We start from the raw sequence: 23,585 nt of genomic DNA, 5'->3' as shown, positions 1-23,585 counted from the left end.
AGTAATGTAAAAAAATTCAATCTTCTGAAATTTTTTTTCGCATATTACGAGAAGCATTACTTAACACTTTTCAAAAAACCTTCTCGATCTTGAACCCTCAACCCGACGATCTGAAGAGAGACGATCGGGGTGGTCGTTTTTACCTACCTTTCTGAATTATGCAAAAACGATTATGCAAATCAACTGCGCACAAATTAACTTCCTACATAATACAATTCTAAATTTTCACCAGCATATTAGATATTCATAAGGGAGATACTCGCTATACGCAGCAAGTAGTCTTCACTTCCTGTAATCTGTGGCGAGCTTAAGGTAGTTTACAATCTCAAAGGATCATTTTGCAAGGATCTCTCGCAAGGATCAAACCACCGTAATAATAATCCACTGTTCATAAACCACGAAGGGTCAACCCATTTACTTGCGTGAAAGGATATTCTGATACACATATACTCTTTCTCTCTCTCTCTCCCCCCCCCCCCCTCCCTCCCTCTCCTTTTCTTCTCCGCTGACAGGCCGACAGGGGGCCGACGAAAGTAAACAAAAGCAAATCGGCCGCAGCAGTGATCAGCCAAAGCAGAGTCTCCTCAGTCGAACGTCGTTGCAGGTTGTACCGCAGGTGGTGGACGAACTGACGAATTGTTGATCGAACGGCGGTGCGCGCGAGTGATCTCATTTTCGCGATTTGCGACGCCACTGGCATCCTGTGTTTCCTTAACCGATCCCGGGAGGTGGTGGGACGGACCGATGAGATGCGGACGACGCGAAGCGAAGCGGAATCGTCGACGGCGAAGCGACAGCGGGAATAAGAATACGAGGATCTCTCCGGGACATCGGGCTGACATCCGCGACAACCGAGAGGAGATTCACGACAATCTTAGGTAAGGAGGACGTCCCTCGGATGACGTCCCTCGGATGACGTCGCCGGATGGATCCCCCGTTCGCGAGCGCGACATCCTCGGACGAGGACATCCTCGCACGAGCGACTCGCGAATTTTCCTGAAATTAGGTTATGTTTTTGCGCGAGCGGTTTTTTCTTTCTTTCTTTCTTTCTTTCTTTTTTTTTCCCCCCCTTTTTGTACTCGACATAGAATCGTGCGCCACTGCTCGATAATTGCGGCTCTATCCCACGTAGCTGCGTAAACAGGAAGAATTTCCACATTACTGGCGATCGCTATCATTGTGATTGCGCCGCAATTGCGATCGACAAGGTATTCCTTAATCGTGGGCTATCGCACTTGTTATTGCGACAGTGTGAGAGATTTCGGACGGTTACGTACGAAGGACTCTCATGAGAGCAAGTCTCTCATATAGTTTCGTAATATAACGAAAAATATGCGCGAAGATCAACAGAAGATCTGTGTTTGAACATTTGGCCTCAGGATTGACTTGTATTTAAACTGTACAGGAAACTTTGGAGAGAACTCGATGCTAGCGTAATAAGATGTCTATTGAAAAAAACTTGGAAATCCTGAAATTTGTGTATACCTTGAAAAATCAGGGAATTTTTTTTATTGTTGCTTCTCCTGTTTTGTCCTATGTATGCTCAGATATTTAGACCACACTGATTTTATAACTGGTATAATATAATATTTAATAACAACTTAGATGCAATTTGGTTTGATGAAGATGAATACCTTTTCGTTTTAATAGTTTCATAAAAATTGTGTTGTTGTTTGTTAAATAATTATGGTAAATAATTATATTATTTTTTTGTTTGTAGCTTTTGAAAATGAAATTTAAAAATTTTATAACGTAAAACATTTATTTTTTAGAGTTCTTATATAGCTGTTTTCAAAATTTGTTTAAATTTAATTATTGAAACTTGAATGATTCTTAATTTTATTTTATGTTTCATAAACTTTTACGAACGGAAAATATTAAGAACTTTGCACAATAAATATATATTTATTTGTAAGATATATTAAAAATTATATTTTACTTGGAATATATTGAATATATTAAAAATTTTATTTTACTTGGAATTTATAACAAATTGCCTTAAAAATCAAAAAATTATTTGATTTGCAAATTTATATATTTGATTAATGCAATAAAATGCAGATACTTTTATTTATTATAATTTTTTAAGAGTCAAATTGCAAAATTTGACTCTATAGCATGTTTCGCAGCTTTATAACAAATGCATAAAAAACATCAATTATATTGCCTCTACGAGGTAAAATATAATTAAACAAGTGTGTCTGTAGACCATAGCCGTAGATAAGAAATAGATATAATTATTTAAGAACTAAATTTAAATAAGAACTAAACTTTGGCTCTGTAGCAAGCTTCGCAACTTTATAACAAATACATAAAAAAAAAAATCTCACGTTAAAATATTCCTTCTACGAGATAAAATATAATTAAATTCAAACCTATCTAGGCATAAATAATTAATCTTATACAAAGAATAAGTAATCTTATTAAGATTGGCCGCGGTTTTTAATATCATAATAAGCAAAATACATATCAAATTATATTGTCATCTCATTTGTCATTATTACATGGTCTCGCGTCTATTCATTCTCGCGTTGAAAAATCCAGGGCTCTAATCGTTTCGCGACACAGGCATCTCTTACGTTGCACTTCCTATTCTGATCATCGATGTGTGCATAAAGTGAGCCAAGCTCGTCGAGGAATATCGCCGCGCGCTCGACAGCCAATCGTGTTCTACGGGCATCATATATCGACAATTCACCGCGACTATTATTAAATTTGTCCTTAACAATCGTCAGGATTACCGCTCGCGATCCGCATGGTTGTGCGGAGTCAATCGCGTTTTGCGTGCCGTCTGCTGTGCCGTGCCGTGCCGTGCCGCGCGTAATATCGGGCGACGAGGCGATTTAAATCTGATATCTCGCTTTCGTCTCGCTTCGTCTCGGCTCGCCTCGCGAAATCGCGCGGTGAAAGTCGACCGACCGGGAGCGGCACGATACTTTAAGGCTGACGCTCGATTTTCGTCGAATGGACGGGAAAAGAGGAAGCGAAAAAGCGCGCCTTCGGTAAGTGGCCGTCTCACGCAGCCGCCACACAACTCGACAGAAAAAAAAAAAAAAAAAAAAAATTAGTCTTCGAGACAAATATTCTCATATATAGGCAAGAATGTTAGAATCTTAAAAATTTTTGTCTTTGAGTGATTTTGTGTTGATGCAAGTATTACTTTTTTGCTCGACTTAAGACTACAAGTATCTCCTATATGAAGATTATAATATTAATTCTTCTGCGTACATACGAGAATAGATAGAAATAAAAATCAATACAAATAAATAAAAAAGCATAATGCATTTGCATAAATATACGAATAATACTAATATTTATAATGATACGATAATATTTGCATCGATATAAATTCAATCAAATCAGGACTAAAATTTTTCCAAAATTATAATATTCTTGCTTATATGTGAGAATACATAATTTTTTAATTTAAGACTAATTTTTTTTTTCCTGTGCCATCTGAACCATCACAGAAATTTCCGTGTATTCCGCAGTTGAAACGTAACCGTCCGAGATTCGATTTGAGATTTACGCATGCAATTTCTACGAACGACCAAATATTTAGTAAAACTACGTTTTATGTATCACGAGATTTAGAGTTATTATTATTTATAAAAACAACTCGTTGCGAAATTATTATTTGATGACAAAAAAATTAATACATATTGAGATATAAATTTTTATAATTATATATTGATCCTAAGCTTTAAAAATGATTTTAAATAATTACTAATATTTTTAAACTTTTTGTTTGTAACATTTATTGCACTATACCATCTTATTTATTATAATCTTAATTATTATAATTGTCCAATCTAACTATACAATTGTGTAATCTAATTTGTTATAATTGATTTGCATTTATTTCATTTTTTTTATTTGCTAGTTTTATTTGATTTAAATTTGTGTCGCCAAGTTGATCATAGCCAATTGTTGATATACAGTTATTTACAACTTTATTAGTCATACAACCGTTTATCCATGAAAAACATTTGGCCGGGCGTTATATAACACATATCTAGTTGTTGTTATTATGTTTGTTTTACCTTTGGCGCTGTTGTCTCTTCAGATTCGCTGAAACGTACGCTAAATCGGTACTAAACTTTTACATGTAAACAACACTGTAGTTGTTTATTTGAGTGATGGTCTATAAACTGTTTAAATAAATAAACGATAAAAAATTTCCACTAATTCTTTCTCTATATTTATCGAGATTGCGTTCAAAAGGCAATTCGCATATTCTACTGGCTTTAAATATTTTAAATAGTGACTTAAAAAAATTATATTCTTTGCAAGTATAATATTATAACATTGTACGTATTTATATAAGAGGATAATAAAAATTCAATTAACTATGATTTTTCAACAAAAAGAGATAGCGTATTATTGTATTGCACATCTTTAATAATAAGACTGCAGCTTAAAGTTTATCTAAAACTCTGAAGAAGTGATTCATATGTTCGGTATAATGTACACATTATTGATATCTTATTATTGATATGTGATAAATATAACAGAAACTTTTATTACACTTCATTATGATTAAGTTTCATTAAGATAATGAAAAAATTATCTCTATAACTTATAAACGACATGTATTATTTTCGTCTTGAACATGAAACTAAATCTACTATATGAAAACGAAAGCTTAATCATGATTAATTTATCTTATTCTCCTACTTCTTTGTGTGATACAGTTTATGTTTTCCACAATATATTTAATTCCAAACTAAATATAGCATTTTACGTAATTATTTGCAGACGTCATTTACGTTGCCTTTTTTATCTTTTTTATAAAAATATTCTCTTTTTAAGTATTCTCTTTTATATAAAAAAATACTACACATATAATATACACATTTTTTTTTTTATTAAATACGCCTCGTATTTAATAATTAAAATATATTTGATCTTATTAATATCAACAAGTATTAAGATATTAATATTGGCGATTACCAATTATGTATTTAAAAAGTTTCGTCAATTTTGTATTTTCATTTTTGTTAGCAAAATAACGATTGATATTACGCATTTCCTCTTTGACTTACAAACCAACGTAAAGAGTAACCTTCTCGGATCGATAATGTGGTGTCATTACAGCATTTAACTCTACATAATGACACTGATGACCAATGTAATGTTAATCGAGTTCTGGTCAATGTGCTGATTCGCTGTTACACATATATCCTTTTTTATTGTTACCGTTGGTACTTGCCACACCGATTTTTGCAGGCGACACATGTGATGTCAAGGATTACACTGTTAGGATTTTCTAGCGTTGCCGTTCCATTTTTATTCACTTTTTCTATTAATCCTCCAGCAATCTTATTTCTTTTTTATCTCTCGTAACCGATCGCGTTCCGTGAATGTAATAATAATCCGTCCATCGAATGTATAATAATTAGCGTTAAAAAAAGTACAATTAAATTTTTTTCCGTTATACTGAAATGTATTTTGAATTATGCAAAATGCGCATGTGTTTTCAGACACGAGGATATCATACAATCTTTGACATTTATTATTAAATAAAACAGAATTTGCTATTATAATACTCACACATACACATAAAATCAAGCACAATCGATCTCGATTAGAAATATTTTAAATAATGGGATGGCTTGAAAAATGGCTTTTTCCAGATCTTTCAAGCGTTATTTACAATTTCGGAGCGTTTCGTATCATTTTTATGGACGTTTACTTATTGCAAGTTTCAAGTCCGCGATAAATTTAAACTATTTAGTATAAAAAACTCTTACGTGTAAAATAAAACGTGTCCTTCGGGAGCGCGATAAAACCACATAGTGACGTCTACGCTAGTAGACTTACGCAATTGAAACAAGAAAAAGAAACGAAAGGACCTTTCATGGTTCACTGGCACACGCATTGGTATTCTTATTTCATTCCAAACAGAAATCGCTCCATTCGTATACAATCGTGGTCGCTTGGTGGAACGGACTGATTATGCACTGGCATGCAAAGATGCAAACGCGCGCTCGTCGTCTCGTCGCTTCATCTCCGTTTTACGAAAGACATATCGTATACGCTCGCGATAATACGAATATGTAAATTGTGACGAGTTGCTTCATAAATACGGGAGAACGTATGATAACATAGACGCCGCGTTAAGCCAGGCACGTATCTAGGACCATGCACCATGTGAATGCACCAAAAAGCTAATATCACTTGCCATAAATCCGAAGCTATCTCCTTTGTCTTCATTTTAATCATTATGATTATAATTTTGTACATTTTATTTCAGATCATTTTTGTGACGTAAATCGTTAAGATTTGCTTCTGCATCGAACAATTCTGCTGTAAAATCTCTAAAAATTTGGTTCAGACACAAATCTGAAAATTAATTTTGTTGAACCATCAAAATTATTACGTAGAAGTATTAGTTTAAATGTGCAAAATTTTTTATATCCTGGTGACTAATTTGAACGTCCTGCATAATTATTTTGACGGAAAATATTTTTCCAACAAAATTATTTCTCAGCTCTAATACCCAGCAAAATTATTTTTTCCATGAAGTGTTTTTAAATTTGCTGCTTCTAAAATACGCTTCACGGGGTGACCTTTCACACTTTCTCGGCACATTTCGAATCATTACGCGATTACAATCAGCAAATTATATATTTTTTTCACATCGTACTCGCTGATTGTATGAAATTACGAAACGAGATATTTGATCTTTACTCATTTGCGAGAGAAATAATATTTGTTACCTCGTAACCAAAGGGTCGAAATGGAGTGCCTGGTATTTCGGAAAGCGGAAAGCTCGGAGTGCTCGCTCCGAAAATCGTAATTCGCCGGCCGACCCCGCCTTCTAACGCGGGATAATATCGTGGTAACTACGCCGCTGTTTTCACGTTTGAGGAATATTGGGCGTGCTAAACAGGGACCATGCATTACCTGACAAGCACGCAACCACCACAGTTCGAGTGGTTCATTCGTCCCGTGGTGCGTCGCGGTGCTCCAATACGTCAGTCTATGTTTGCTCGGCCGTCAGCGAAGACGACGAGCGACGAGCAGCGCGAGCTGCGAAAACACGTTTTGCAAGTGCCGCGAGAAAACAAGATCGGTCCTCCGGATCGCGAGGAGAATTCGCTCTCGAGAGAATTTAACCCGGCGGTGCGCCGAAACGCACCGGTGGCGGCGGGGTGTTGGGAAAAATATCGACCGTGATGTAGTGATGTTTTGAAATTTTATCGTTAAGGTATTTCCATCCGGGAATAAATTCCTTCGACGGGAGAAACTCTCCTGCTATCTTGTTGACTGTCAATATTACGATTTGATTGTGTTAAATGCGCATTGACAGGCTAAAAATAATCGCAAGGCCAGGCCGCGTTGCTTTGCTTTCCAATTGCCTTTGAATTCGAGCCTTGTGTCTCGCGCGTGTCTCGAGACACGCGGGAAAATGCGTAACTTGGCAAGATGAGAATTTTGAAAGTTCTCAATTTAAGTTTCTCGATAATTAAAAATCTGGCTTTCGCACGGCCGTGCATTTACGTATTCTTGTACAGATCGATTAACATCGATCGTTTCGCGAAAGCGCTTCACACTGGACATTCTCCGGTACTTTTCAAATTACTTCGCTTCTAGAAGAAATACTCTCGGCTATCAAAAGCATTTGGGCATTTATCTTGCGGGAAAAAATTTTCGACGGAGGGGAAAAAAACTTTAGGGAAGAACAATTGTATTCGGAGTAAAATTAATGGGGAGGAGTTATTGATTCGGAATAAAACGACTCGCTTCGCAGTCGCGGTCAATGACGTTTCGACAGCCAGCTGAAGATCATGTTGTTTTACACTTGTTGAACAAACAGATAGCAGACAAAGGAGGAGTGCAAGTTAATAAGGTGTGCAAGTTTATTCCGTATATGACGCCGGTAGACTAAGCTTCAACCCTACTACGTGCGAAGGATCAAAAGTCAAGATGATAACGGTACCGATATCAGCTTCCAGCCCCTACAGGTCTTACAGCGACGGCAGCAAGGTTGCCAAAGAGCCCTTGATGATGGCGTCGAAAGATCATCCCTCGTCAAATGCGCAAGTACGTGCAGCTCTGTCCTGATCGACTGACGCAATCTCAATTAGTTTCTTTTTCACGTTGAAATTGTGAATTTGATCCTCCTGGCTGATCTCTGAGTTACGTAAATTGCGTAATTACATAAGTGTACCTGTATGATAGGTAATGACGTAGCGTGTCTACTCACCTCTCATTGATAGTTTTAGCGAAACTGCATGCTTCAGCGAATCGTTTGGTCCTACACGACCGCTAAAGTTGTTTACGTAATTTTATTCTCGCGTCTCCAAAGTTACGCGCAGACGAGGAAAATAGTTTTTTTTTTTCTTCTTTTTATCTTTATCAGTAAATCTTAATGAGAGAGCGCCTTATATCAACATTTGTGATGATATCAAATGATAGGAATTTAGGAAATTTTTTGTTGAAAATTATATATTTTAACTTTAATATCGTATCGTTTCTCAGATCATTTTTTTTACATTTTTCAAAATCTGTATAGTTCTCTAAAAATTGATTATATGTTGCACAAATACGAGTCAACTATTGTGCAGAAAATCTTATTTACTTAGCATCCTTCGCCTAGGATGCTAAGGAATTTCGTCGTAATTGCTGACGCCACGCTCGGCAAACGGTTAATTAAAGCTAACCCGGTGCCATCGAGTGGAACGTGTCGCTTCGATACATCATGGTGATGACAGCGTTATTAATTTCTCTCATTGTGTATTCCACCATCTAAATTTCTTATCAGTGAACCTGTCAGTTATTATCACACGCTTCATTGCTCTACTCATGCCAACGATCGGTAGTCGCCATTTTCGAATTTGGCTGAAAGCTCCTTCGCTTTTCTCAGCTTACGTTATATTGGGCGCTTTCCATTTAGTGACAAATCAAACGTTCTATCTTTCTTGGCATTCAACGAGTAACAAGGACAAAACGATTCTTGTGTCACGATTGGTGTCACTAAACGGAAAGTACCCGTTGTTATACGCTCATTCATCACGTGGCAATTGAAAATTAAAAAGATTGCATAAATAACACTTTGTTTATCGAGGCATTCTTTTCATTCATTTTTTTAACGATTGTAAATTCTGCAAAAAAAGTAGCAAAATTCGCTTTAGTAATATGCGACAAAATTTCTCACTGGGTGGAGCCTACATACGGAAGGAACACACTTTTGCTGGCAAATCTAAAAATTTGATCAGATACAGATCTGAAAATTATTTTGTTAAGAACACTTAAATATGATAATACTGCAAAAATGTTTGATCTTCTAACAATCAATTTGAACATCGTATATAATAATTTTAAAGGCCCAACAAAATCGTTTTCAGATCTGTATCTAGCCGCATTTTTAGATTTGCCAACAAAAGTTTCTTTCTGTGTAAAAAAATCAGTCTCGATCTTACGTTCTTTAATTTATACCCTGTTCCCTTTTTCCTTCCTTCCTTCCTTCCTTCCTTCCTTCCTTCCTTCCTTCCTTCCTTCCTTCCTTCCTTCCGCTAGCGGAAAGGCGTATTTTCGCGAAACCGAGCGTACAGCGATCTAAATTTACGCCGGACAAGCGACGTGAAATCCCAAGTCGGCCTGCCAGCAACCGTTGACTGACCGTGTTCCGATTCCCTTCCTAAGAAGCACGAAGACTTCTACCGTTGACACTCCTGCCCGAATCTGTCGATTCTCTTCGATGTACTTGCACAAACACCCGCGTTCACCGCGAAATTTTAGCGTTCCTGACACTCCGCGTCAGAACGTCTTCGAGTTTTGCCGTCCCGATTTTCATTTTATTCCCAGACGGAATTCCCGGAAGATCCCGGGTCCAAAGTCTGGGTCGAAGTCCCACTAACTCTAGCCAAAGTTCCAGTAACACTGAAAATGAGATAATTTTACTTGGACACGTAATCTCGAAAATACCGTTGGCAACCGATTCGCATACGCAAGCACATCGCATATGGAGCGCGCTTCTGCACGCGAGTTCTACAAAGCAGTTGTAACTTGGCAACTTGAATCCTTTTAACGCGATTAATACTGACTTAATTATATCGATTATGAAAATTTTTTTATTTGAATAGAAAATTACAAAATAATAAAAATTTCAATTTTTTTTTTTTTTTTTATAAATACTTCAAGTATTCAAGCTGATTTATGTGAATTTTCATTTCGATGCGAAAATAGTTGTAAAATAATTTTAATAAAAAAATTTTTTTTTATTTAAAACATTTTATGTGATTATACCCTTGCGATATTCGATACGCTTCCACGTGTAACGAACAGATGACACGTATCGATGTCCGCTGCAATCAACGATTATTACCTCCCTGTTAGTCTAAGAGGTAACATTAACTTTGAACGTATCAATTATTGGGAATAATCGAATCTGAACCATCCACATAATTGTCATCAGTCGTGACGAGAATTATTTTAAATAGCGATCTTCGCGTGTCATTTGGAAATTCAGTAATAACTGCGAATGATGATCTGACATCTGACGGTAAAATGATCCGATAATTGATTGATCGAGGTTCTCAGCAAGAGCCATGTGGCTTTGCAGAAGAGTCGGATGCATTTCTATTAATACACACACACACACACACACACACACACGATATAAAACGCATTAATAATATTAAACGGGAATATGAATTTTCCAAATAAATTGTTCAATTCTTCGCGATATCGATTTTTTTCAGTCGCTTTGTATCGGTTAGAAAAAAATAAAGATGAAAAAGATAATGAAAGAAAATAGTGGGAAAAGAATAGAAATATGAGAAAAAGGATTGACAAACCAAAAGAAATATTGAGTAACACTGCTGTATAAACTCACCTTCTCCCTCCCCTTTTTTCTTTTTTCTTTTTTCTTTTTGTCAACGTGTTTACTGCGTATGCAGATGACAGTGGGCGATAGTAGCCAGCAGGTTTTTTTCCGAGATCGCTCGTACTTCGCAGCCACTGCACAAGACGTATCGACGTCATGCACTAACACAAATACTGGGAGAATTTCTAGGAAACTCGATTATTTGTATCCGTGCATATCAAGAAAAATATTCCGGTAGATATGTTTCTTTTCAGCACATATTTTACTCCATCCAGCAGTTTCATATATCTTCACATCTTCGATAAATGACTTATCGTTATCGATAAAATCGACTTCTGAAGTCCAGTTGGAATATTTATTGCTTCCTTATGGTAGGAATAAGCTTTATATAATATTAACAAGCGTTGCACATTGATTGCCGCAGAGCTAATTTTAAAACGCCTTCACATCCAATCACGTCAATTGTAATTATTATGTACTAGTAACTTGTTCTTAATAACGCGAGGCTATTGTAAAATTATATAACAGTTACATGTTTTTTTTTTTCCCTTATGCTAAGCTTGTGAATTAAACAAATAGAAATATACATTAGTGAAATACTGGAATATACTGGAAATACACATAAATTAATTTCCTTTTGTGTGTGTCGTGTGTGTGTGTGTGTGTGTGTGTGTGTGTGTGTGTGTGTGTGTGTGTGTGTGTGTGTGTAAAATATTATGTTAACTGTTTCGTAAAAGTTGTATTGATGTAAAGACGATTTTATACCAGATATTAATAATTTTCTATAAAATTTATGGAATCATCACGGACATATTTTATGGCGTAAAGTTATAAAACATATTATATCGATATTGTATTTATAGCGCTTAAATAAACTTTACCAACTCGCAGGTGAAAGTTCGGTCATTCGTGAATGGTTTAGGACAATATTAATTTCGCAAAAAAAAAAAAAAAAAAAAAAAAAAAAACCAAGGGAAAATACGAAGCTCCTATCTTAATAATTATTATTTCGATCAAGGCTGTTACCGATAATTAATTGCTTCTTGCCGGTGCAACATAAAATTCTATTTTCGGAATCTCATTTTTTTTAATGATTGTGCCGCCGAGTGTTGGCCGAAAGTGACACAGTTATCCCATTATCACTAATTATTAGTAATTGATACGTTGCTGTTCCCCTCATGCGTGCATTTACATAATCATCGTGCTTTCAGCGCGGCTGTTAATGGGGCATTATACAGCCGGGAGGTCGTTCGTGGGAGAAAGAAAGACAATAATGATTTTTTTCTTTGGGCCCTCCCGACATGTGCCGAGAGAGGTTCGCACGAGGAATAAATTAACTCCTCGCTTCGAGGAGTTAATTTATGTTATACATAATGACCGTTACCCTTTATGTTTTATATATAATGACTGTCAATAGTATACGAACTCTTCAGATGCAAAATACCGCTGGCGGTATACCAGCCTAGCAGTCGTCCACGATCGAATGGGAATCGCGTAACGCTTTTGTAGGCGTTTCACAACGTAATAACGCGTTCGGCAGATACTTTTTTTTTTTTCCCAGTACTGCTCGGTGCGGTGCAATTTTGTGCACGGAGTCATGCTTACGTAACATATTCGGAGATTGATGCTATGAATCAAAATCTGACAAAAAACTAAATTGATTATATGATTTCGTAGTAATGGATCGTATGGATCGTAATAATTTATATAGTTTTTAGTTGATTAATTACGTGTATTATGCACATTAATGATATTCCAGAAATAACAGAAATATGAAGAGATAATTAGGAATGAAATGTAGCGTTCCTGGTTAACTTTTTTTATATTAGCTTAGTATCGCTTAATTTATTGCATTCGCATCCTTTCTAATTACTTTTTATACACGACCTTGTAAGACACACCCTGTAATTGTTTATGTATCCTAAGATAATTACGAAGAAGACTTCTAATCTTTCGCTGTGTGTGAAAACGTTAGATTAAGTGGTCTGTAAAGATATATCTCCGAACTTATTATCGTCGTATTAACATTCATAATGAGTTTTTTATGTACATAAATATTTCAACTGTCAGAGAATTATTCTAATCGCTGTGAAATTATTTCGTAAAGTATAAATATTTGATATAGTTGTTTAATAACAAAGTAATGATGTATTATATCTATTTTATAATTTTTTTTATATTTTTTTTATTTATAATGAAAAAATTATGAAAAACGTAGATTATTCTAAATTGCATTTGAAAATAGTACAAAAAGGTTTGCGGCAATTCAGAACCTGGATCAAAAATTATTTTAAAAAATAAGTGAAAGTGCTCTAATGAAACAGATTGTTCTTGTAAGCAGAAATTTAATTTTATTTTAAATATAATTTATTATCACTATTCATTCGTATATTTTTAATAAAAATTTAATTTTTATTTGCAGAATAGCTAATATCTGCACTGAGAGAAAACAAAACAGTTCTGACAACTGTATTTATGACAATTATGAAATTTAAGTACTTGCAACTAATCAAAGTAATCATGAAAGTAACATCAAATACAATAAAAATATAATCACTATAATATAATAGATATGAATTATTAATTGGTAATGAAATAACGATTCGAGTATAATTACATAGTTATATGGACTTCAAATAGAATATAATATTACATTTTTTCGGTTTAAACAACGGTTTTTTTTATGAAATAAGCATATCGGTAAGATAAGTTTAAAAAATTTGACGATAACAGAACAATATATTAAGTATATCTATACAATATATTAATTTATCTAATGATTTATTTTAAAAGATTAATATTACTATTATTTTCTTGATTCATATAACTTGTTAATTGTTTTTATTATATATAATTGAGACGCTCTTGATATACAAATTTTTAATTACTGATACGACTTTTTCCTCTGAGTGCATCGCAGTGAAACAAATCTTTATACAAATCTTGAATACCTAAAGTATTTATATAAAAAAATTTGAAATTTTTGTCATTATTTTTTAATTCTTAATTATTAATATTATTATTTTTAATTCTATTAAAGCACATTTCTATTTTATGTTTAAATAATTTTTTATCCACATTTAAAACTGCCGCAAAAATGTTATATTACTTTTAGATGCGATCTAGAATAATTTATAATGTTTTCATTATAAATAAAAGTAATATATCCTTATGTAATATATCCTTAAAAACTTGATTAGTAATCTTAAAAAGATATTAACAACAGCAATAAGACATTTATATTGTTACGTTATTTTAAATTGAAATAGATCTTTTTATTATCAATTCTTTTTTTAATATTGAACCAAGAGTCGACTCACGCGAATGGCAAAGAAAAAAAATAAATTTTTTTCTCCTAATTTCGTGTAATTTATACTTGTTGTGCTTGTCGAGGAAAAATATATCCGTAAACGAATATATCATTTCAATTGAAACGAAACTCTGCCTCACACGCGCATTAAGGTTTGTTCTCGTATATATATATATATATGAATCCACGCTCATGACATCGATACGTGCATCCTCGGTGATGACGTATACCAACAAAATTAATTCGATCAATTGGGCTCGAGAGACAAAGTCGAATGTGTGAACGCACGCAAAGTGCCAAGTGCCAAGAAGAAAATAGCATCGGTAGAGTCGAACGTCTATTTTCAATGCCTGGTGAAATTGGTCTTATTAAGAAAAATATATACGCGTGGCTTGTTATATTAAGAAAACCGAACTGTTTAGCGCAATGTCAATGAACAATACGCAGCACTTGAGCAACAATATAATATGTTTAAGTGTTTAAGTGTTGAACAATATAATATGTTTAAGTGTTGAAAATAAAATTATACACCGTAAAAACTATAAGATAATAAATTCTCATATTACTTTCCTACTGACGAACTTTATTTTTTTTTTTTTTTTAATTTAAAAAAAAAAAACAAATTTCTCATATTATCTATTGTTATCTCCATTTTCTTCTTGCTGCAACGAAGTAATTATTTCATTCGTTGTCTGTGTTAATTGGAAATCCCATAATGAGATATAACGTCAACCGTAACGAAAAATTGATGATAGATAAATTCTAGGGAAGGATTGTAATACACTTCCATCGAATGCCAATAATGCTGCCAACTTTGTGCAGAAGGGGACATAATAAAGCACGTGCCTTAATTGGATACGGGAAGCCCTTCTATTAACTATCTTCTTTTTGTGTCACAGACGAGCTTTCCGAGTAAAATCTGATCAAAGTTAATCGATCGAGATAATTTTCTAAATGAATATAATTATGTTCACAAAATGATTATTATTTGTTCAATAACGCCGTCGGTGACGTTGTCGTCAAAAATCACACTTATCATTGCAGAAAATCAAGTGCTTTTGTTCATTGTTGTAATATAAAATATGCTCGCATCTTGTCCTCTATATAATTTTTATCTGCGAACCTCTCGGCTGCGAAGAATCATCATTAAGAAAATTATGGTCGCTCTCAATCCCACATTTTGTCATAACGATGAATATAAATAGTAACATCCAGTGAGAAAGAAATCAAACGGATGCTAAAATCGATATTTATACAGCTGTATAAAGAAAACAATCGTTAGAGATCTAAAATAAGGAATTATGAAAATATATAAAAATTGTCGCAAGATGAAAGAGGAACAAAATATATTATTTATCTATATATTAAATACATAAGGAAAATCTTTAAAATTTTGCGACAATTTTTTGTTCATCTTTTTTTATCATATTACACGTCTAATTAATTTTTTCTGCAATCAACCCTCAAATTAATCGTAAATTGTTTGTTTCTTTGCGATATCTAGATTATTTTTTTAAAAATTTGCACTTTGTTTTCATTATCCCTTTTTACCTTTTCTCTTTTATTATAATTTTCTTTTGAATCTCGCGCATAAAATCCTGTTATGCGTTCTTAGAGTTAAATTGAAGTATCTTTTCGAACGAAGTCACAAAGACGAGATGAGCAGCAGATGTAGAACGTGGGAAGAAATTAGAAAGAGAAACAGAGCTCTTTTGAAACAAAGACGGAGAACAAGAGCCACGCAGTCCACGAGTGCTGCTGAAATAAGTTATTTTTGTCCACGGCCATCGGGCACGTTTGATGCACGTTTCCTTGCGAAATCCATTTGGTATATCAATGGTCCCGTCGTAATGTTTTGTTGTATCTCGAATTCTAAATCGGATATTTCCTTATTTCTCATGAGAATATTCTTGCATAAAGCAAAATTGCGTCGCAGATAATTTTCTAATTTGCATCTCATTATAGCGAGAGATAATAAAAATTATAACAATAAAAATCGCTGAAGAAATAACGAACGTTTTATTACTCGAAGTCATTTTTCATGCAGATGATTATGAAATAATAGAAAAAGTACAAAGTAAAGAAAATTAAAAAAAAATTATTAATCATAAACTTAACAAGAGGATTTTTGTCTAAGTATCCTTAATATTATCGTTTAAAATTTCCCTCGATATTATATTCGTTTAAAACGTATTGACTGTTATCTCACAATTAATCTCAATTGAAACCAAATCTGTTCTTTTTTTTTTTTACAAATATTTTTTATTGCAATAATGGTTTTAATAATAAATTGCTTCGAATAGACGCAACCTTTTGGAAGCACGCAGCAAAGCACATCACGCTGCTACAACCGGTCACAATTACATAACGCAGTGATATTTATTTGTTTTGTTTGCAGATTTGTAAAGACACCTTGAAAGACATGAAGGAGCATTCGGCAACTCAACGAATGGAGAGAGATAAGGACTTGCCACAGCGGTCGCAAAGCAACGCGGCTAGCTTAACATCTATAGCCGATATATCTCCGAGTTCTTCCCAATTCTTCGAAGTAATTATCTTTTTTCATATATATATATTTTATATATATATATATATATATATATATATATATATTTTTTTTTTTTTTTTCCTTATAATGATGTAATCAGCCAAGAAGAATCCATCTTGACACATAAAACTTTAGTAAATAAAACGACGTTCCGTTAACGAAAAAAAGTTTGAAGCTATAAAATAAGATTTTGATCTGTCTTATGTTTTAATCGACTAAAATTTGAGATCTACCTTGACTTTTCCTTGTTCGGATTTCAGGTATTCTACGTTGGCAAAATCAAAGTGTCGCATCCGAAATTACCGGAATCCTTCATTGACGACGCACTGATAAAATTCCGCGTTCATGGACTCGAAAAATCGAGATCTTCAACAAGTAACCTTCTCTCAGATTGCCAACGGTTGAAACGTCAAGCTTTGATGTCTTCCTTTAATAGGAGAAATAGTACGGTAAGAATATTTCTCTTAATCATCGAGTAATTTTATTTTAAACATTCGTGTATTGAATCGGAATTCTTCATTATAATAATGAAATTTTCCAATTAAAAATTTGCATTACAGCTTTTCTTTATGATGGATAACATTGTGAAAAACATTTCTCTTATAGATTCTCTTTAAAATCTTTACATTATACTGCTATACCGATAATTAGATTTTTATCAAGTAGAAAGGAGGAAGTTTACCGTTATATTTTCAGGAATCTACCGCCAGTGAATCAGGCAGTATCGAGAATGTCTCGGGAAACAGTATAATTCCAAGCGTGAATCCGCTTGGAATCCCGCCAGTTTTAAGCAGTTCTGTCGAGACTTTTCCAAGAACAAGCATCAATCAGGCAGAAAACGATGACCGTGATGGGAATCGGACGTCCGAATCTTCCGCTAATATTATCGTACCTGAAATAATGCGAAATCGCGCGGCATCTACTGGCAGTGTTTTAAGTGGTAGAAGAGATTCTGCTATTAAAGGAACCGATGATCACAATCGTACTATGGTTTTTCAAGTACGGAATATGAAAAATATGATGACTTCTTGATGGCTTCATTGTTTTTTACTTATATCGAATTATGAATACCGATCGCTATTAATGTAAAATTACATATATTAGTAATTAATATTTATAATTAAGCATAATGATAATTTTAAAATTAATGAAATGAGATACGACTTTGTAGAATAACAAAAGAAAAGGAAAAGAGACAATTTCAATTTTAGATTTATTTTTTACATCAATTTTATATTTTGTAGGTAGGACGATTTGATTTGAGGTTGATTAGTCCTGATAGAAAGCAAGTCCTTCTGCATAAACAATTAAGAGACGTAACAAATTGCGTGCAGGGTACGAAAAATCCCGAGCACTTTGGTTTTATTTGCAAAGAATCAGAATATTTTATCGGATATGTCTTCAAATGTCAATCTGGATCAGTCGCGGATGACCTTGTTGCAGGCAAGATTTTTTAGTTTATCTATGACACAGTAAGACTCATGTACTATTACTCTTCTTATTAGAGTTATGATTTTTTTATAGTAATAATAATTTTTGTTTTTCTATGCAGCAATTAGTCAAGCTTTTCTTACGACTTGCGATATTGCAAGAAAAGAGAGATATTCTGTATTTTCTTGCGAACATTGTCCTATGTACTGGTATAATAAATTATGCCAAGAAATTGAAGGTAAAGATTTTTATATTTTAAAGATACTATGTAATTTTGAGTTGAATTATATAATTACCAACATATGATATTATTTTTAGGACAAAATGATAAAAAAGTGCAAAGCATTATTTTTTCCCGTATGGAATTATTGCCGGAGGACGAGCAGGAGATCGTGGTAAGCAAATATAAAGGTGCCGAGGCTGCAGGCAACATTGGTGCAAGTTCCTCGAGTTTACGAGAGCAAAATCAATTCTTAATGCGACTATTGCATGCTCATTGCGAATCAAAACAAGCTAGACACGTACATGATACGGCTGAAAATAGGTAATGTAGTATAATTGGATATACATAAATATAGATTTTTCATTGATATCAAGATATATAAGTTCATAAATGAAACATTTTGACAACATTTTTACGTTGCAGGAGTGAATTTCTCAATCAATATCTAAGTGTCGGCGTAGGTAGCACGATATTCATGAAAGCAAAACGCTCTCTTACGAATAGTTTCGACAATCTTATGAAGAGAAAAGGTTCGCGTGATGATTTTGGTTTAGGCCCGCAATTGAGGGATACAAATCATCTGAATGCAGTAGTACAAAAGAATGATAGTCAGAGTCCAGATAACTCGCGACAGTCATCTATACTGGATATTTCACCGGAATCGAGTAGACCAAGATCATTACGTGTTTCGCCTGAACAACAAATAGGTGTAAATAACGGACCAAAGAGTTCCATGATGGATATGTAAATATATTTTTATTATACTTTCAATTATCTCTTGGCATTTTTCTATATGTCGTGTTTTTTTTTATCCGTTTATTATATTTTTTTATAGCTTTTTAAAAGTTGGTAATTCACCGAAAACATCTCCAACGGACATTGATGGAAGTAGCACAATACAAGCCAATAGTTCTTGGCGACAAACAATACTAAACAGAGTTGTAACACCGAACAAAGATAATGCTAGAGAAATTGAAAAAATTAATATTCTCAAAAGTTCGGAAACGTCCGTAAAACGTAGATCAAAACAAGAATTACGAGACTTGTGGAAGAAAGCGATTAATCAACAATTGATACTTATAAGAATGGAAAAAGAAAACGCGAAACTTAGAGGTAAAAAATCTCATATCTAGAAATATATTAATTGTCTAATATATAATAGTGATATTTACGTTATCTATTTTCTTCAAATATAAAATATTAGAACGTCAAGAGGAGGCAACGGTAAAAAGAATCAAGCTTGAATATGACGAGCTTAGTAGTTGCGCGCGTGAAGTAGTAGAAGTCTGGGACCTTCTTGTTAGCAAGGAATCTCGGGTTTCTACCAAATGTGATAATCAAATGCTTTTACATGCTATCAAGCAAGGTAATATAAAATGAAAATATCTCAGTCAAGCATAATATTTTGAAAATTATTCTGATCTTTTACTTTATACAAAACGAATTCTTTTAAATATAGGTGTACCAAAAGGAAAAAGAGGGGAAGTTTGGCAATTTTTAGCCGAGCAATTTTGCTTAAAACAACCGCCTATAGACACTCAAGAATTTCCAAATTATAATACACCCTATGAACTTCTCCTGAAGCAACTTACATCTCAACAACATGCTATCCTTATTGACTTGGGGAGAACGTTCCCGAGTCATCCATATTTTAGTTCACCATTGGGACCTGGTCAATTAGCACTTTTCAATTTATTGAAGGCCTATTCTTTGCTAGATCATGAGGTCGGTTATTGTCAAGGCCTTAGTTTCGTTGCTGGAGTCCTTTTATTGCATGTGAGTGTAATTTTCATATTATTTTGATAATTTATTCAATAATTTTACAACTTGACAATAATAATTAGCTTTCTACATTTTATATTTATTATATTAACTTTTGAATATATTTGGATATTATTAATATTATTTATGCTATTAATAATACATATAATTTTTCTTTAGATGGCGGAGGATCAAGCTTTTTTCTTATTACGACATCTAATGTTTCGCCGAGGACTTAGAAAATTGTATTTGCCAGATATGGCAGCATTGCAATTGCACTTATATCAACTTTCTAGGCTATTACACGATCGCTTACCAGCTATTTATAATCACTTTGACAAACATGAAGTTTCGCCTACTTTATATGCCGCTCCATGGTTATTAACATTGTTTTCCAGCCAGTTTTCTTTAGGTTTTGTAACCAGAGTTTTTGGTAAGATATATATTTTTCTATTTAATAATAATAATAATATATAAAATCCAGTTTTAATGAAGTTATCTGTGATATAATTCGTTTTTCCTACAGATTTGCTTTTTCTGGAAAGCTCCGAAGTCCTCTTCCGTGTATCAGTTGCATTATTGGAAGAACATCAAGATCAATTATTATGTTGTGACAGCTTTGAGGAAATTATGGAATACCTCAAGGTAAAATTATATTCCAATCTTCTTCTTTTAATCAATTATAAATAATCAGAAACAAAAAACTAAATTTACATAAATATTACATCATGTATTTTATTTCTAATCTTAGACACGTGTGCCAGCGATAGACAAGCAAAGTTTAGATCGCATAATGAAACGTGTATTTTATCCTGATTTGGAAATCACAAAGCAATTAAACGAATATAGAGTGGAATATCAAGTACTTCAAGAAGAAATGATATCGGTAAAGCCACAAATGGAAAATTTGGAGAAATTTAAATTTAGAAATAAACAACTTACACAAGAAATTGCACAACTTAGCGAACAACTAGAGGTAATCATTATTGAGAAACATTTATCAAATATCAATGAATTTAAAGATTCCGTGTATGAGTCTTAGAATCACAGTTTTAAAATTAATAACAATCACAGATAGAATATTCAGTTAGTCATTAGATATAATACTGATATTAATAAATAATAATATTAAAATATCAGATAAACTACAGTAATTGCAGTTAAAAATATGAGGATAAGATCAATATAAAAGTTATTTCAATACAATTTTATATTTTTTATATTTTTAATTTAGTTTTTACAAAAAAATAATCTAATTTTTGTTTTTTGTAATCCTCTTTTTTGCTATTATTGTTACTACAGTAATGATGAAATTATACATTACAGATTACCATGAGTAACTTGCACAGGCTCGAAACAGCACGATCAATGCAACAAGCGACTATTCACAAACTTGAGTCTCAAAATCGTAGTCTTGAAGTAACAGTGGCCACGTTAGGTGCGTTTATTCAGCAATTAGCAGATACACGTGCTGATATCGAAATCCCGGGCGAAGTTCGTAGGATACTCGCACAATTGAGTATGGTCGAGAAACGACGAAGTGCTGGTACTAAATCATATCCTTTAAAAGTCATTGAAGATAACAAATACGGGATGATAAAAAGTAACTCAACCGGAAGAGAATCTCAAAATCTTTTAAGGAATAATAGTATGGATACACCATATCCTTTGAAATCAACTATGAGCCAACCCAATTTAGCAACGAAATTAGAAAAAGTCTCTTCATTCTTTTTAAATTCGCACAATCACATACAGAAGCAACGTGCGCAGTTAGCAGCTCTTAGAAACGAATATTCTGAACAAGCGATACGAGGCAACAACGATGAAAATGATCCCAAAACAGTCAATATCGACATTCAAATTACTGACACTATGAATCTGGCAAACAATCCGGTTCCTCAGAACGAGAATAATTTAAAAGTTCCAGCTATCAATTTAGAAAAATCGATATCGTTACCATTGAAACTTAAGTTGAAATCATCAAAATCAGCATATGAATTAGGTTCTATAAAAAAAGTTCCCACTAGCAAACTCGAAGTTACAACCAATGATTCGTTAACAAATTTGACAGGAACCATACATCCACTTGATACTTGTAGTGATGTAAATTTTCGGTTTAGCGGAACTACGAAATTAAAATCCATCAAACCTATCAAATCTAGTCAAAGTTGTCAAGAAGATAATAGTAACAAACAAAAATCCGACCAAAACTCCGATTCTTTAAATAGATAACAATTACTTTCAAATACATCTTCAAAGAGCATCTTGTCGAAGAAAATGTTCATAAAAAATATATACTTAAAACGATACTGGTGATGAGTAGCTTAAAGATTCATCTTTATATTTATTTTCCTGCTTTTAAGCGAATTTAAGAAAAATGATTAATTTATATAATTATGAAGAAAAAAATTTTTTCCTATTCTTTAGATCTGATAATTAACTATAACTTATATAAAAAGTTCTATTAAAATAGTATAGAATTATATATATTTGGAAAGTTTATGTGCAGATAAATAGTGAATGGAAAATCCAATTTTTAAATAAAAGTATACTAAAAGCATTCAAAAAATGTAAATATCAGGTACTAAAAAGACATGCAACCAGTTTCAGATTGCCAAAGGAAGTGCCAAACTTTCTCTGTATTAAAACACATTTTATAGTAAAATAAAAGTGATTTTAATTACATAGAGACAAGTACGTATGTATATAGATTATATTGCGTATATATACGCACGCATAGCTACAGTTGTGTCGTTAAAAAAAAATACATATTGGTAAAAACGTTAATGTATAGATTGCGATGCACTGTCAGATTCAAAGAACTAAGTATTATTAGTACAACCAAGTACTATTTTTGCACAAACAAGCCTTGTGATATCAGGGATAGTTAACACTATATTATATATGCATGTATACTCACTGTTCTTTATAGTAAAGTTTTACCATCGTTGATATATGCGAAAGTAGTATTAGGCATATTTAACATTCATATCAAATGTGTTGTAAATTAGCGGATAGTACTCAATTCCTATAAAAATTATCCAAAACTTTGTGACATTTTGATAGATATTAATGTAATAATGATATTAATGAAATAGAAGTATTCGTAAAAAAAAAACGATGAAATTATATTTTGTAGTATTCGGGTCTCTGTAATATTTTATCAACTATAGTGAATATTTGTAACTGTAGTGACATATTGTTTGTAACAAAATAATGCAAATATATAATCATATATGACAAAAATAAAAATATTCTATATGTAATCGTTTATTATTATCATAGATGTAAATAGATCATAATTTTCATATTAATGTTGCGGATTAAAAAACTAATTGATTTTTCTATTAACATGCTAATCTTATTGCGATAGTAGTTACGAGTAATGCTTGTGAAAGCAGGTAGTAAAATAGTTCCTAATATCTAAAAAAAAGAAATTCTATTATTCTCCGCTGATTTTTCGAGATCCGTCAGAAGT

General features: G+C 33.1%; 1 protein-coding gene and 1 long non-coding RNA gene across 5 annotated transcripts; one reads left to right on the top strand and one right to left on the bottom strand.

Moving 5' to 3' along the window:
* The first annotated feature begins 505 nt into the window (after positions 1-505).
* Positions 506-23,359, top strand: plx (PTB_TBC1D1_like and TBC domain-containing protein plx). Of its 4 annotated transcripts, XM_089078433.1 has the most exons (16): positions 6,970-7,213; positions 7,823-8,049; positions 16,543-16,692; positions 16,953-17,141; positions 17,389-17,691; positions 17,937-18,135; positions 18,245-18,361; positions 18,442-18,667; positions 18,770-19,090; positions 19,182-19,459; positions 19,551-19,712; positions 19,806-20,122; positions 20,288-20,540; positions 20,634-20,752; positions 20,859-21,083; positions 21,434-23,359. In XM_089078433.1, the coding sequence occupies exons 2-16, from the start codon at positions 7,933-7,935 to the stop codon at positions 22,337-22,339; spliced, it is 3,882 nt and encodes a 1,293-aa protein (XP_088934559.1). In that variant the 5' UTR covers positions 6,970-7,213; positions 7,823-7,932; the 3' UTR covers positions 22,340-23,359. The 4 variants fall into 4 exon arrangements, with proteins under 4 accessions (XP_088934560.1, XP_088934561.1, XP_088934559.1 ...); XM_089078434.1 differs by lacking the exons at positions 6,970-7,213; positions 7,823-8,049 and adding an exon at positions 506-878; XM_089078435.1 differs by lacking the exons at positions 6,970-7,213; positions 7,823-8,049 and adding an exon at positions 2,482-3,002.
* Positions 3,733-11,170, bottom strand: LOC105430698 (uncharacterized). Its single transcript, XR_968217.3, has 4 exons — positions 10,844-11,170; positions 9,429-9,888; positions 8,213-9,110; positions 3,733-8,140 (listed from the first exon to the last, which is right to left on the bottom strand). It is a non-coding gene; the product is annotated as an uncharacterized LOC105430698 (long non-coding RNA).
* Positions 23,360-23,585: the final 226 nt, after the last annotated feature.

This window comes from Pogonomyrmex barbatus, unplaced genomic scaffold (genome assembly GCF_055798465.1).
Source record: "Pogonomyrmex barbatus isolate J1 unplaced genomic scaffold, ASM5579846v1 scaffold23, whole genome shotgun sequence".
Lineage (NCBI taxonomy): Eukaryota > Metazoa > Arthropoda > Insecta > Hymenoptera > Formicidae > Pogonomyrmex > Pogonomyrmex barbatus.
The sequence above is the reverse complement of the archived record's forward strand: the minus strand, read 5'-3'. Positions and strand labels throughout refer to the sequence as shown.